General features: G+C 45.7%; 1 protein-coding gene across 1 annotated transcript in view; it reads left to right on the forward strand.

The window, feature by feature from the left end:
• The window catches only part of LOC119169776 (venom metalloproteinase BumaMPs1-like), a 181,833-nt gene that overhangs the window by 21,993 nt on the left and 142,769 nt on the right, over nt 1-17,071 (forward strand). Inside the window, exon 2 of the mRNA XM_075886704.1 lies at nt 13,179-13,342. Within this exon, the coding sequence (XP_075742819.1) occupies nt 13,179-13,342 (164 nt within the window). The remainder of the gene's footprint in view (nt 1-13,178; nt 13,343-17,071) is intronic.

Below are 17,071 nucleotides of genomic sequence, written 5' to 3' on the forward strand. Positions count from 1 at the left end.
ACCAGATCCTGCGAAAGTCCGAGCAGTTCGCGACTTCCCCACACCCCGCTCAGTCAAGGACGTCCGAAGTTTTCTGGGACTGTGCTCCTATTTCCGTCGTTTTGTCGAGAAGTTCGCTGAAGTAGCCCGTCCTCTAACCTGCCTCCTCAAAACGGATGTCGCATTCACCTGGGGCCAACAGCAAGCAAACGCCTTCTCGTCGCTCGTCGACATTCTCACCAATTCACCAGTCCTAGCACACTTCGACCCATCTGCTGCTACGGAGCTTCGTACTGACGCCAGTGGCCACGGCATAGGCGCAGTGCTCGCGCAGCGGCAACAAGGAATGCACCGCGTCGTCGCGTATGCAAGCCGTCTGTTGTCGCGCTCGGAACAAAATTATTCTATCACAGAACGCGAGTGCTTAGCTCTCGTCTGGGCCATTGCGAAATTCCGACCGTACCTGTATGGCCGACCATTCTCAGTTATTACGGACCACCATGCGCTTTGCTGGCTCTCCTCACTCAAGGACCCTACGGGACGCCTTGGTCGCTGGGCGCTGCGCTTACAAGAGTACACTTTTTCCGTATCCTATAAATCCGGACAACTTCACAAGGATGCCGACTGCTTGTCCCGTTACCCAGTCGATCCCCCTGACACGAGGGAAGATGAGCAAGAGGCCCTCGTTCTTTCAATTACCGACTTCACCGACATAGCTGCTGAACAACGCCGCGACCCCTCTTTGCGTGCTATTATCAATGGTCTGCACTCTCCCCACCGTTCTGTGCGACAGTACGTTGCGGCATGCGACCTCTGCCAGCGCCGCAAGACACCTGCTCTGAGACCTGCTGGTACCCTCCAGCCCATTGAAGTACCAGATGAGCCATTTTTCCGAGTCGGCCTCGATCTTCTAGGACCCTTTCCCGTGTAGGCCACCGGTAATAAGTGGATTGCTATTGCTACCGACTACGCAACGCGGTATGCCGTTACACGCGCCCTCCCCACCAGCTGCGCTACTGATGTAGCCGATTTCCTTCTTCATGACATCATTCTGCGTCATGGTGCTCCTCGTCAGTTGATCACCGACCGCGGCAGCTGTTTTCTATCTAAAGTAGTCGACGAGCTCCTGCGATCCTGCTCTACCCACCACAAGTTCACTACAGCGTACCATCCGCAAACCAACGGCCTCACGGAACGCCTCAACCGTACCTTGACAAATATGTTAGCGATGTACGTTTCCAAGGATCACAAAGATTGGGACATCCACTTACCTTTCGTTACCTTCGCATACAACAGTTCACGTCATGATACAGCTGGATTTTCCCCTTTTTACCTACTGTTCGGTTATGACCCGCCTTTGCCCATGGACACCATGCTCCAATCTGACGCCGCCTCATCGACTGCTTATGCTCGTGATGCCCTGGCCCGAGATGACATCGCCCGCCAAGTCACCCGGGATCGTTTATGTGCCTCGCAGCTTAACCAAAAGAGTGCTTACGATCGCCGGCACCGCGACGTACAGTACTCTCTGGGGTCACTCGTCTTGCTGTGGTTACCATCACGTCGTGTTGGTCTCAGCGAAAAACTGATGTCCCGTTACGTTGGCCCCTACCGCGTCATACGCAAGGTCACCAGCGTGACCTATGAGATAGCTCCACTCCATACTACGTCAGTACCAGCTTCAGTCCCGACCGATATAGTGCACGTCTCACGGCTTAAGCCATACTTCTCACGCCCCGAGAATTGATCGCACCGGGACGGTGCTTCTGCCGCCGGCGGGTAATGTCACGGGCTAAGTAGATGCCTGAGGATGACGACGACGAAGTGCTGAACGGGAACGTGCTCGGACTGCAGCAGCGTCGTACGCATTAGCTCGCCAGTATATTCGCCAGTACACATTTGTTCATCAGTGTATACTTTATTCCCCGTAACAATATCATCGCGACGCTGTGAACACAGGAAACGCACCGATGGATGGACGATTTGTACATTCATAAGTGACTTTCATGACGACGACGCCGATTGTCCACGCAGACAGCGGCGCGGACGCATCGCTGTCTGCGTGGTGCACAGGCGCCGCGTCTCAAGCAGAAAAGGACTTGTTCTCGCCACATCAAGAGACGGAAGGTGAGTCATCCAAGACTCTGGGGGACACTGAGAAGAATAAAAGATTCTGGATGAATTACGGTAACTAGAAGACGATCGGGCGTGAGGAAAGCCACTCGAGCTGCTGGCACCAGAACGCTGGCGTCTAAGACAAACGCTCAAGAGCCTACGTCCGGCCGTTGCCGCTTCAGAGATTTCAAGAAAAACCTTTTAATGGAAGCGAGATGCCACTGCTGCAATGTGAAGAAACTAAGGTCGTCGTGAGGCCGATAGGCGGTCCGTGTATTAGGAAGCATCGCACGTCTGTCGTGGCAGAAGCCATATGGGTTGTGGCGAGCTCGGTCCGGAGGAGAAAAACCCGGACACAATGTACCCTAATCACCTGCAAGATATTATGGTCGTCAGTGCTTCGAGCCAAGAGAATGGTAAGCGCTACGTTAACGTTGAAGCTATTACGGTGCCTGCGCACCGCTATGAAGTCAGTGCATACGTGGCTGCTCCGCATGCCACCTACAAGGGAGTCATTCATGGGATATCTCTTAGTGATGGTCCAGGAGCCATCGACCGATACATTGTCAACGCAAGAAATGCCCTGGCCTTCGGAGCAAAAAAATGGCAGCATATCCACGGAGTGAATGATGGATAGTGGGGCGAAGCATCCGTCCATCCATGCGTGCGTCTGTGTGGCCACCCGTGCATCCATCCGCCCGTTCATGCGTGCGTCTGTTCGTGCGTCCAGACGTTCATCTGTGCGTCCGTTCCTGCTTTATTCCATGCATGCGCTCCTGCGTCCGTCCATACGTCCACCCGTCCGTGCAGCCATCTGTGCGTCCGTCCATGCATCTGTCTGTGTGTCCGCTCGTCCACCTATTCAACACACCAAGTACCACCATCTCGCCTCTTTTCATTATGTATTCCTGATATAGAAGCACCGCCATCCAGCGGACATTCCAAGGACTGAACGAGAGGAGGCACACGCACACTTTCTTACGGCTTCCGCTTCGTGTCTACTTCCCACCTTTAACCACCTCGAGTTCATGGCATATACTAGTTCACTGTATTCATGGCACTCCGGTCCAACGCTCTGTAAACCTTTCTAAAAACCTAGGAGGTTACACCCAGTGAGTATAACGTAGCAACCCTTTCTTGTCTTCTGTGCGTTGTTGAGCAATAAAAAATTCGAAGCGTGCGCGTTAACTAAAAGCCGAATTCTGTCTCTCGTTCCCTCTTAGCAGCCATTGGCATTACATTGAGCACTAGCATTTATTGTTCAACAACGCACAGAAGAAATCTCACCGGCACCACGTTGGAGGTCAAAATGTTACACTTGTTACGCACTACTACAACGGCTACGAGAAATGAACTGGTGCCGCTATAAGGAGCTTCGCCCCTAAAAATCCATAATACTGGCGTCATCATAGTGCTGTTCGACGGGTACAAGGTTACCAATTATGTTTCTTATGGCGGCACCCCCATCAAGTGCATATTATACAGGAAGCAAGTCGATGTTTTCTATGCCGGCGGCCGAAAAGGACACTGCTCTGACGTCTCCCTGGTGCCCAACGCTTCATGTGGCAAGGCTTGCATACAAGCTATCCAGCACGAAAAGGGTCGTGTTTGTGAACCAATATGTAGTTTGTGTAACGGTAAACACCTCACCGCATAAAGAAATGCCAGCACTGATATCAGATACCCTATGTCGTCAGGTGCAGACGAAGCCTGAGAGCCCACACCCCTCAGAAAAGGTATCCATCCATCAATGTCAATGGCTTCCTCGAGCTGAATGGCTGTCATCAGCAGGGCCTGCCCAGACCATCGTCTCCTGGAGGCCGATTCAAATAACGAGGGAGATCAAGAACTAGAGGCAGCTGCAGGAGTCGTTCTACGTCCAGGGTGCGCCTCAGGTCGCGCTCGAGATCCGGGGCCCGCTCTATGTCCAAGACACGGTCTCAATCCAGGGGCAGCACCACACCACGTCCCAGCTCCTGTACTCGTTTCGGATCCAGTCTCGCACCTGGCCAGGGAAAGACTGATGCACCCAGCACCAGACTAGACCCCTCACACAGGCCAGACTGCGGGCATGCACGGGGACTCCAGATGTCCGGGGCAGTCCATGCCACTGATGACCAGAGCAGGGGAAAATCAAACCTAACCTGGGTCGACAGGGTCCATAGTAATGACGGCGAGCAACCCGTGCGACGCGATCCGCTTCCAGAGCATGCTAGAGATGCGGAGATATTACGATTGAAAAAGGAAAATGCCGAGCTTATGGATACGCTTAATAGGACTTCAAATGAAATGACGGAGTTTAAAAGAATGCTGAGCACGATGCACAGCAATACTGAAGGCAAAACTACCGACACGCCAGTGCCGGCCTTTAGAGGAGGTTGGTCCATGGCAGCCAAACGCAGGGTGGTAGTGAGCAAGCTCAAGAGCACGGATTTCCAAGACGAGGAGATTACGAAAACGCTAGTTTACAAGTACAGAAAACATTAGGATGGTGGCAGGGAGTGAAGCTAGCGTCACAGATAGCGCTAGGCAGATGCAGGCTGCACTCAGTGACCCAGTTGAGGGGCTAAGGGCAATGAAGGAACACATCATTACGCTAAAAAATCACGCCACACTGCCTAAATCTGCGCCACAGGGTCCGCCACCTGGCAACGTAGAAAGGGCCATTCCCTTAAATATCGAAAGCCCAGGAGTTCATTACGTAGATGGTCCAATTGTTTGAGCCACGCTGACCCCCAGGGCAGTGATGAAAGCTGAATCCATAATGAATGACTATAAACGTACTGTATGTAATTGCAAGTAGAACTGCGGAGGGTACGCTGGTAAAAGAGCACTCCTGAAGCAGTACTTTAGAACAATAGCAGAGAAACCTCAAGTTATAGCTCTTCGAGAGACTTTAGTCTCTGCAGCGTCCCTTTCTGGTTACCTGGCAGTCCCTGGCCAGTCAGGAGGACGAGGTGTCTGCACACTAATAAGTTAAAAGCTGACACACGTCGCCCACGACTTCCTGGCCAGATGCAAATGGAATATGTAACGGGAGAGATCCTGCTTGACACACCACAGCTCTATCAGCGGAAAAACAGGGTTTTTTGCCCTTGTGTCTACAGTAACTCTAGGCCAAGGCACTAGCAGTTCAAGACGTTACTCGAGAGGGCAGTTGAATTAGCTGGTCCTCAGCCCCTTATCATACTCGTTGACTTCAATGCCCCACATGGCTTATGGGGATACGTGTATGAGACGCGAAAAGGTCGAGACCTCTGGCAGGGCGCCATCGAACTAGACCTTACCCTAATCACTTATAAGGCTTTTCCTACGAGGATAGGCAACTCTGCGACCAGAAACACGTTGCCAGACCCCACTTTCATCAAGGATGTTCCAAAGACTACACGGGCCAACACCGTCACGGATTTTGACAGCGACCACTACGTTCTGCAAATTTCTAATATAGTGGACCATAGCAGAATACTAGAGTTCACGGTGGTTGTCTGGGAACGTTTTCGCAGTATTCGTGGTACAAGGGCGAGAGCTCCTGACAATTCCGAGGAATGATGCGAAGGCATCCACAGAGATACGACTGCTGCCACCAAAAAGATAAAGACTGATTTAAATGTGGAGATAGACAGTGAGCTTGCCCACCTGCTAGAAGCCAAGGCAGCTTTAATTTTTTGATGGATGGAGCAGAGGCACAACCGTAGGCTGCGGCAAAGAGTATCAAATTTGAACAAAGAGAACAACATTGCGACACACAGTGCAGGCTGCAGTGAGATGAGCTCTGAGTCCATCGACGGTCAAGTCAGAAATGGCAAGTCCTGGCACCATGGACTTACAATTGACTTGCGAGATGACCTTGGCATCCATGAAGCACCTTTTGGACGAGCATAGCACTAGGGTCATTCAGAGACACACTTTAGCCCGTGCCCACCACAAAGCCACTAAAGAACAGCGCATTGACGAACTCGTTACCCAATTTTTTTCCAAGTACCTGACTGTCGAATGAGAGCGCAAATACGGTGTTTTCCCAGAGTATGATGCCCCCCCTCTTCCTGAAGTAGATTAAGAGTTTTGAGAGGCTAAAATCAGAAGAGTAATAAAAATACTCAATCGAGATTCGGCACCAGGGCCAGACGGGATCATGAACAGAGCCCTCAGAAACCTCGACAACGCATCCAAAGAACATGTAACTGGTTCCATCAATGAACCATAGAAAACGGGCAGTGTTCCTGAGGAATGGAAGCTAGCTGACACTGTACTGACTCCCAAGTACGGAAAGTCTCCTAGCGTTGAGAATCTTCGCCTCATCTCCCTCACGTCGTGCGCGGTTATTGTAGCAGAGCACGCAATTCTCAACAGACTTAACGACTACCTGGAAAGAAATGAGACTTATACGCACAAGAATACAGGGTTTCCTACCGGCCTTTCAACGCAGGTTGCAATGCTGCTTATTAAGCACCACGTTCTTGAGGAATACTCTAAAGATACAAATGCTCTTCTTGGCCTAGGCCTAGAGAAGGCCTTTGACAACATCAACCACATCAAGCGCCGAGGTCGAATTTTACCTGCACCAAACGGGACTCAGATGCTCACCAGTCAAGTCGGAGCTCCTCCTCTATAGAAGAGAACGAGGTGGCCGACCTAAGGGATGAAAACCCATCGTAAAAATCAATTTACACATATACACAAGTGACGGGAGTAAATCCCGAGGGTAGACACCATTCGGATCCTCGGCATGTTAATTGAAGCGAAGGGTGGCAACGGCACCGCTCTACGAAAGATCGTCTTCAAGACTGACAACGCTTTTCGATTCGTCAAAAGAATCTCCAGGAGATATAGGGGCCTTAATAAAGAGAATTTGTCAAGGCTAATCAATGCGTTTATGCTCTGCCACTTTACCTACTCCATTGCCATGCACAACTGGCTTGGGCCAGAGTGGGACAAGCTCGACGTGATTATCAGAAAGATCGCCAAGAAAGCACTGGCGCTTCCCCTACGCACACACACCTAGAACTTGCTCGCGCTTGGTGTGCTGAACTCTGCTGCCGAGATCGTGGAAGTGCAGACACGCTTGAAGCTGGCTCAGTTGTCCACTACGATGGCTGGTTGCGCATAATTGGTGAGCTAGGTTTTAGCCCTATGGAGCCGGAAACAAATAACTTACGTATGTCAACACATATACAGGAAAACGTCGTTGTTACTCTAATACCCCGCAATACTCACCCTGTGCACAATGAGGGACGTCGTTGGCCAAGGGCGACAGCTCTATTGAAGTAACTGGTCAAAGGAGGCGTAATTGCAAGTTTCGTTGATGCTGCAGCATATCGAGACGGCAAAGAGTTCGCAGTGGTGGTTGAGGACGAGACGGGCTCGACTACGAACTGCGCCATGGTACGCACAGCGAACCCACAGGTAGCCTAACAAATGGCAATCGCACTCGTTCTGCTAAATGATCGGTGCGAAGAGGTGTACTGCGACTACAAATCCACAGTCAGAGCCTTTTTGAAAGGGCCGCATATCAACACAGGCCGCCAGGATTTTGAACAGCTCCACCAGCGATACGATTGTCCCTCACACCTTATATTGGTTCCCTTCACATGTCAGCTCCGTAAATGGCGTTGCACTGAACCCGAACAACTCGGCCCACACAGCAGCGCACGCGCTCACAGACCGCTCTGCTCTCGACCGGTGTGACGACTCCAGTGCTGACGACGCGGGACATAAAGACGCACCTACTACACACAACGAAGGAAGAAAAATAGCAGGAAAAGAACAGCAGAGAGGTTAACCAGCCTATGGGCAGCTGGTTTGCTACCCTGCACATGGGGAGGAGATGGCGAGATGAAAGATAGAAATGAGAGAGGGAAGAGAGATAAACACAGCACATTAGGCAGCACACACGCGCACACTCAGTCATAGTCCGGACTTGTCTTTCGTGTTTTGTGACATTGTTGTTACGGCCGCTTGTTCAAATACGTGTCAAGTAGGAATTCCAACATTAATTTTGTCGCCTTCTGTTGCAATGTCTTCTCTCGGGCACTTGAAAGCTGTTGTCAATGCGCGCAAGAACGGATGCCCGTGACTGTCTCCGGATGTCTTACAATGGACAGTCTCAAAGGATGTGGTGTAGCGTCTCTTCGCAATGACAGGCATCGCAGAGAGGGTTGTCGGCCATTCCGATGACAAATCAATAAGATTTTGCAAATGACACCCCTAGCCATAAGCGATGAAGAAGGGTGTCTTCTCTTCGGTCGAGCTCAGTAGGCATGCGCAGAGCCATCAAATAGGACAGGTGGTGTTGACTATTCATCTCGTTGCTTGGTGGGCACCATAGTGAAAAAGTGATTTCACGCACAAGTCGTCGAAGATTACTAGCAGCATCGGTACGTGAAAGTAGTATGGCTGCTTCTCCGTTGTGTGTGGCTTGCGCATCCACACACAATGAAATTACGAAGTTACATCAACACACAACGAGATTACGAGATTACATAGCGAGGCGGGCATTCCCAATGCTACATTCCAAACTCAATAGAGCACAGGCCGTCTCGTTGCACTTACTTCAAACCCGTTCGTACCCGTCGTTAGCCTACCTAATTGCAATTCATCCTTCCACTTCCCAGATGTCACCTGCGCCGCTTGCGGGCAGACCGCTACATTAGCACACATACTCTGGGAGTGCGGGTCGCTTGGGCCGACTTATAGCAGGCCTGAATGGGATGCGTTTCTGCACAGCCCAGAACTTCAGGACTAAATCCTGGCCATCCAGTGTGCCCGCGACCGGGCCGTCAGGCTAGACCTGTTGGTCCCCACGTGGGAGTAGCCGCGTGACGTGTAGCAACTCCAGCGTCTGCACTGGGCCATAAGAAAGTTGTTCTCTTTCACTCACTTACTCTCTCACGTGATACTAAGTTTAGTATATGTTGACTTAGCGAAATGGTCTTGAGGGTGTCGTGAGCGTGGCATGTAGTCATGTTGGTAAAAAACATGCATTTCATAATTGTCTTGTTTGCACTAGTCATATAGCTTCGGCATTCATTCACGCCCTGTAATACCAAATTTTGTGTACGTGAAGCAACCGAAACGCCCACAAGCGCATCATGATTGCTTCATGTATTCATGTGGTTACATTGCATGCCTCTCCGGATTATCATGTTTGGACGTGTCATTTACCTTCGCGGTCTGTTCGCGTCACGTAGTAACAAATTTGTTATATGGGAAGTTAGCAAAATGGCCTTGAGTGCATCATCAGCGTGACATTTAGTCATGTTGTTACGTGACATGCGTGTCATGATTTTCATGTTAAGTTTTGTCACTTGTGTTCACCATCCAGTCATGTCATACCATAGTTTTGCAACATGTTATGTAAACAAACCAGTGCAAGAGCAGCAAGATCATGAAACCTGAATCATGACGATCATGAGATGCATTTCATGGTTTTCATGATACGACTAGTCAATCATGCTCGCCATACAGCCATGTTGTGCCATACCAATTTTCATATTGATACTACCCAAACGGCCAGGAGAGCTAAAAGCTTTAGGCAGCTAGATAGATAGATAGATAGATAGATAGATAGATAGATAGATAGATAGATAGATAGATAGATAGATAGATAGATAGAAAGATAGATAGATAGATAGATAGATAGATTGATAGATAGAAAGATAGATAGATAGATAGATAGATAGATAGATAGATAGATAGATAGATAGATAGATAGATAGATAGATAGATAGATAGATAGATAGATAGATAGATAGATAGATAGATAGATAGATAGATATGGTCAATGACGCTGAAGTTTGCTAAGAAACGCTTCGCATCTAAAAGTACGCTGGAGGATCTTCCGCGCATGCCACTTCTTGCGCGCCGCAATTTGTGTACCTAATGACTGCAGCACCACCACTACGGTCGATGTGCAAAGAATCAGGCGGCGAGATGCGTTCACGCCACACAACAGTCGTAGCACACACTACTAATACCGTGTTGTATAAGCGATTGAACGTGCCATTTTCATAACAACTTCGTCGTTTACAGCTGGCCACCCATCACGTAAGGCACACTTGGTACTGCGCGTTTTCCCAAGCTTGAGACTAGGAATTGCGCACATAACAAGTTCAAAAATATTTCACACGCATATTTGCTCGTGGTGCAAAGCATGCACCCGTTACAGAAATTAAGGCCTCATGCAAACACTTCAGTGTTTATGCTAAAGCAGTTAACATTCAATTGCAATGAAGCAAGCAATAATACGGTGGCTTTATTCTCTTTCAGCAGGTATTGTCTTTAATATGGGTCAATTCAGAATTTATGCATGTTTCATTGATCTTGGATATCAATGTATATCTTAAATTGCTTAGAATTTTCTCCAAAATAAATTCATAATCTGAGCAGATAAAAATGATAATTTTGACGTTGCTCTCAGAAAAGGGCTTGTCGATTGACGCATTGTACTTGGTAGCGTCTTTAGCAAATTATTTATGGCAGCAATAAGCTGATAAGTGAAGTAAAATGAGTGCTGTTTGTCAAGTTATTATCATGCACAAGGGGGAACATCACGTGCCTTGGCTGATTTTGTGTAGTACACAACGTTACTGCAGGAGATATGAGCAAAATTTGAAAATTCATTTATGTGTCCTGTTCAGGAGCACAAAAAAAAGACATTGGGCATTTGCGGTGACAAAGCCACAAAACCATAGGTACTGGCCTTAATCCCATAGCTGGCGTGAGAATGCTGTTCCCGTCTTCCTATAGCATATTGGTATAGCATGATTACTTCATAAATGTTAACTCGTTGGTCACCCAGATAGCACACTGGTTAACAAGAATATGTCACACTTATATTTTTGCATATGAGTTTAATTCAAAGTGAATAAATGAGTTGTATGAATTTCTAGTAAGCGCATAACATTTTAAACGACCTGGTACAAATAAAGTTCAACTATTCGCAAACTCTGTTAGCATTCTCATTTGCTATGATGACCAATTAAACTTAAGTTGCTGAGACATTTGGCTGTAAAGTAGAGGTAGATGGCTCTATACTGGGCCATGGTGGTCGTCATTAAGGAACTGGGGTAGACGATACGACGGTACACCTGTTTGAAACAATTGCAATCACTCACTAATGACCACCGAATGTTGTGAATAACACCGGAATATTCCCTACGATGTGCCTCATATTTATATGCTGGTTAGGCCCGCAAGACCTTTATGCTAATAATACTATATAATTATTACTCATAAAGTATCGCTGAAAATGAGTATAAATTTATTGGTTTAGTTTCAGCGTCGTCCCTAAGGAAAATGAGCAGGTAACTCGCACTAAACAAAGACCATGAAGAAACTCGGCTACCTGAGGAGAACTGTGGCTGAATCTACGATTATTATAAAATTTTTGGCGTACAACACATTCATAAGACTATTGTTAGTCTCTTTTCTGGGGTCCTTACACCTAATCAAACATTTGAGAAACTGAAAACATACATAAGAAATAATTAGGACCGTCATCACAGTTCCAATAGTGCTATATTACAGGACACGAACCTCTAAAGAATTGAAATACAAAGCTATCGAGAGAGGCCTAAAACACTTTACCTAAATAATTATGAGGTGGTAATGTAGACAGGGATTCGTATAATAAGCCACATTACCGGTGCCCTACAGATTCATTTAAATAGTTTAAGCCAATCGAATATTCTTGCCAAACCAACTTCACCAAACAATTTTTTTATCCTGCACTCATTGAATGCAACGCATTTTCTGAATATGTGCTGCACAACCTAACCATGTCTTTGTGTGAGCACACTGTGGCTAATTTACTACACAAGGTGTTTCCCCAACTATCTGTCGCTTTTCAGAAAACATGTTGTCGCAATTCAACGTGAGCAGACCACCGAGACGTTGAATCCGAGAACTGACGCACAGTTTTTATGCAGCAGCCAAGAGCAAAGATATACACAAAATCACGTCGTTTTTGATCAGTGTCCCTTTTTACTAGACTATTGGCGTGCACATCGTTTTCGTTCTCTGTCTATTTGGAGCGTGGCATCGCCCGGATGTTTTAGCTCAGCTAGTCAATCGCGCATAAAGTCACTTTGGACAAGCGATGGTGCTTCGCAGAGTCACTAGCTGACGTATATTTTAATGAGCACTACGTGCACAAGTTTAGGTCGGTGCTGGTGACACCTTTTACTGCTTGGGCAATCCGGGATGACCTCGTAGCTAGCGTCACTTATTCATCGCAGCACTCAGTAAGGTCCGAAGTATCTTCTGAGCAACTTTTCGGATAGCCCCCATATTCGTAGAGGTGTCGACACCCGTAACCTGTTCCTGATTTTGTACGTTACAGGTGTATGACGTAGGTTATAGCGACCTGCGTCCTACTCTTACTGTTGGTATATTCGCAGACGTGCAAGCTGCTTGGCTTCCTCTGCGCGTTGAGTGAACGTGTCGGCACTCGTTTTGTTGTCATCGCATTCGTATGACAGCATCATGTCCAACATCTTTCTTACTTCTCGTCCGTGAACAAGGTTGGATGGGGTCATCCGTGTGGTTTTTTGTTTATTAGTACTGTATGGAAATGTTATGTAAGGGAAAACATTGTCCCAATTTTGTGCTCGATGCCCACATACATTGAAAGCATGTCTTCCAGAGCTTTGTTGAGCCACTCGGTCAACTCGTTGGTTTGTCGATGGTAGGCTGTCGACTTACGATGAATACTACCACTGAGCACCAACACATGATCTAAAAGCGTGGCGTGAATCTGGTTCCGCGATCTGTTATAACGATGAACGGTGCACGGTCTCTCAGCACAATGTTCTCTATGAAAAATCGGGCCCCCTCCTCTGCTGTGCCTCTGAAGGGTACACGGGAGCCAAAAACGCTGCATGTATATATATATATATATATATATATATATATATATATATATATATACGTATTGTGCTCATAGAGCAAAGGCGCAGTTTTGTTATGTGGGCAATTACCCATTGTTGAGTAGAAATTTCAGCGTGTTCGCTCGGATCAGGATTTCTCCTTAACGAAAATGGAAAAAGTTCGGCAGGTGGATAATAATGAAGTTCTTTTTTTTTCAGCCGCTCAAACTGTCTATCCGAGAATGCTAGAAAGCAGGGCTGAAGATGGCTCAAAGATTGTGAAAATATCAGATGACATAACACTGACTCTGCGGAAAAGTTCTATTTTTTCAGAAGAGTTCTTCATTCATAGCACTCGGGATGGGGTACCGATTGCTTACCACGTAAGTCCTATTTTACATTGTTTTCTTTTGGCTTAGTCGTCGCAAGAGTACGTTTCTCTCCTTTACATAAAAGCAGCAGTCTTGAACACTTTCTGCAGCTATAGGGAATGCCAGACGTTATCACCGAAAAATTCATAAGGTAAATTTATACGCTTTGAGCACTTCTTTACACTTTCTGTTTCTGTTCATAATTTCAAAATAATTTCAGTAGTTTGGTTCATATAATGGGCCACCATTTGCTTTACAACATATTGAAGGAATGTGTTGGACAGTTGTTCATATGAACCTGTTAAGGCACTATGTAGATGTAATATTTGGTTCTTCAGCCTTTTGGTCTTTCTTATTTCAACAATTGAAGTTGTGTTCATCTTCCTATTCATTACTTACTTATTTCAAATACTGCTGTTCTCATATGAGAGCATGGAAATAGGGAGAGGCAATAGGTAAAATATAGGGAATGTGTTGAGAACAATAAATACGCAACAGCGCTGGGGAGAAGATGTTACAATATATATAAATAAATTGTGGTCAAACAAATGCGTGCATTGAAATTGAATACATTTCTGACAACACTAAAGCAAAAAGGAGAGAGGTAGAACAGCGTTGATACAATAAAACTGCCATTAAACAGCATATAAAACAGCATTGGAAGATGTTCAAATCAAGCCCTGTGTGTTCTCTCTGTACCAAGATGAGTCAATCGACAAGTTTGAGGATGGAAGTATGCATAGCGGTACGGGATTAGAAAAATATTGGATGGAAAGCAGTTTTACGAACGAGGCCTGTCCTCTGTCGTGCCGTAATCGTCCACGACAATGACGATCACCCTCATGACGACGAAGGAAAACCACGTTGCAGACCACACACTCTTTCTGCCATTGGGAAGAACTACTACTACTACTATTGCTACTACTACTAATACTACTACTACTACTACTACTACTACTACTACTACTACTGCTAATACTATTACATACATTGCGGACGCATGACCTACAGCTTAGGCAGCTTCGCCCCGAAAATAAGTTGTGGTAACGTTGTCAAAGTGCTGGCTGCATTTAAGGTGTGAAGTAAGCATCACACTTCAATGTTTATGTTCGATTACATCGGGTAACACGGCGTCGTCGACAGCCTAGGTGAAGTGTGAGGCGTCTTTCGATTCTCTTTGTCACGGTAGAACTTTCACTAGGTTTGTTGATACCTGCCGTGTTTAACACGAAACTGATATTGTGGTTAGGTAAGCACTCCGAGCGAAGTAGTCTATATGGCTATTGATTTCGAGGTCTGTAACAGACTACAACAAAAAGGCTAAGGATAGAGTAGATGTTCGTTGTGCGAACGACTTGCGTAACGTGACAACTGATTGTAATGAATTGCTAAGAAAGTAGTCTATCTAGTCTCAGCTAAACCAACTCAAGATCAACGCGAAGAAAACTAAAGTGATTATTTTTTGCTCCAAAAATAAATGTGTTCAGTTAAATAGTACGATTTCTTTTGAAGGTTAAAAACTGAAATTCTTGACAGCCACAAAATTCTTCGCGTGCACTTTTCTTACCAGCTCACTTGGGACAGGCATGTAGATTACCTGAGTGAAATCTCTCTTTTGTGACAGGTGTCCTATCACGATACCATAGCTTGCTGCCTAGAAAAAACAAATTGCACGCCTCCAATGCTTTAGTTCATGCCTAATTGGGTTATTGCACTTTAGTACGGAGCACAACTACTACAGCTATCATACGTAGAGTTTCGATGCTACAGAGGAAGAGAATTTGTTATACGGGCTACACAGACTATTATTCCAGCACTAGAGAAGGGTTTTCTGAATACAATGGTATTAGAATTGACAACCTTTATACTTTTCGTTTGTTACATACTGCGCGATATGCCTCCGAATCTCTCAAGAACTACATGAAACAGTTGGCCTGTTTAGAACGTCGTGCAAGTATTATGAACACTAGGAACCCTGAAACATGGTTGGTTTCATATTTCAGGACGAATTATAAACACCAGTCGTTGGTGTATATTCCGCGATCTACTTAAAATAAATATGAAAAATTCGCGTGCCTAATTAAAAAAATTGTGTGTATATTTTGTTCACATATTATGTCATTTACTGTGACATTCTGCGCTGTTGAAAAGTGCGTCAATGATACCTCTTATTAGCGTAGGTATTATGACTACATGAATTTTTTGTGGCGGTATGAATTTTTTTCTGATAATAAAATGGTGTACGTTTTTGTATTTTAATATTTCTGTTTATTGCTTTTTTCTTTATGATACTTTAATGTACGTAAAATGTTTCACCTTTTTATGCGCGTGTATTTATTTTACTTCACTTTATTTCTTGTGCAGTTGTCATGCTGAAATTATATAACCCTATTTATGTGTAATTATGATATCCCATTTAAATTGTTTTACTATCTGGTTTGCTCGCCAATGCACGGATCTGTTTGTCGTTACTGCCTTGTATAGTCTGGTCGTTGGGTCTCGTCAAGCTACTTATGTAGCTTTTAACCCAGTTAGCATGTATTAACCTAGCCAGCATGTATAAACTAGAAAATCAAAAATCGAATTCAATTGAAATAAATATCGTTTATATTTATTGTGTGAATAACAGTGGTGGAAGTACTTGTCTTTGTGGTATCCCCGATCACATAGAAACAGCTTTAGATGTCGTGTCTCCGAAAATATAGCTGTTATCGATTAAGCTCTAAGAGTTATTTTCTACATGTAAGTGAACTGATTTTGAGCATGACTTGCAGTTTGCGGTTATTTTTTATTGGAAACAGTGCCAAATGCTTTTACGAAATTCATTAGAATCATATCTGTTTTATTATGGATAAAGAGCACATGTGCAACTTCATGCACAAATTTGGTCATTTGTGTTATGGTTGCTATACCAACCCAAAAGTCGTGCTGGCTTGGGAGAAAACGCGTAGTGATTTGAGCGAAACTATGGTGTGTTTCATATTATATGTTTTAGTAGTTAGCACCAGGTACTTATAAGAGATATAAACTACGTTTGGTGACCTGCGGCGCCTACACACATGCTGTGGCCCGTGGTATACTGGTATGTGGCTTACGCGTTTAGAAGAAAGAATATGACATTGCACGGTAAGAAATTTTCAATTCTTTATGTGACGACCAAACTGTCTCAAACGCCGTACCCTCTCACCTTTTTATAAAACTTTTGGCGGACTCGAAGGTGGGGAAGTTATCAAGAGGGCACTCATACGTAGGTGTCTGTATAATTGATTGAGATATGGGGTTTAATGTCCTAAAACACTGTATGACTATGAGAGATGCTGTAGTGGAGAAGCTCCAGAAATATCGATCTTCTGAGGTTCTTCAACGTGCAACTAAATCTGAGCATACATGCCTACAGCATTTTCGCTTTGTTTGAAAATGCAGCCGCCAGAGCCGGGACTTCAACCCGCGACCTGCGGGACAGCAGCCGAGCACCTAAGCCACTAGACCACGGCAGCAGGGCAAGTGACTAGACAGACAGACAGACAGACAGACAGACAGACAGACAGACAGACAGACAGACAGACAGACAGACAGATGGATAGATAGATAAATCGATAAACAGACAAACAGACAGGGAGACTAACAGTTAGATAGATAGATAGCTAGATAGATAGACAGACAGACAAGAAGACGAACAGATAGATATATAGATCAATAGAGAGACCGACAGATAGATAAACAAATAGACAGATAGACAGA

Source organism: Rhipicephalus microplus, chromosome 2 (genome assembly GCF_043290135.1).
Source record: "Rhipicephalus microplus isolate Deutch F79 chromosome 2, USDA_Rmic, whole genome shotgun sequence".
Classification (NCBI taxonomy): domain Eukaryota; kingdom Metazoa; phylum Arthropoda; class Arachnida; order Ixodida; family Ixodidae; genus Rhipicephalus; species Rhipicephalus microplus.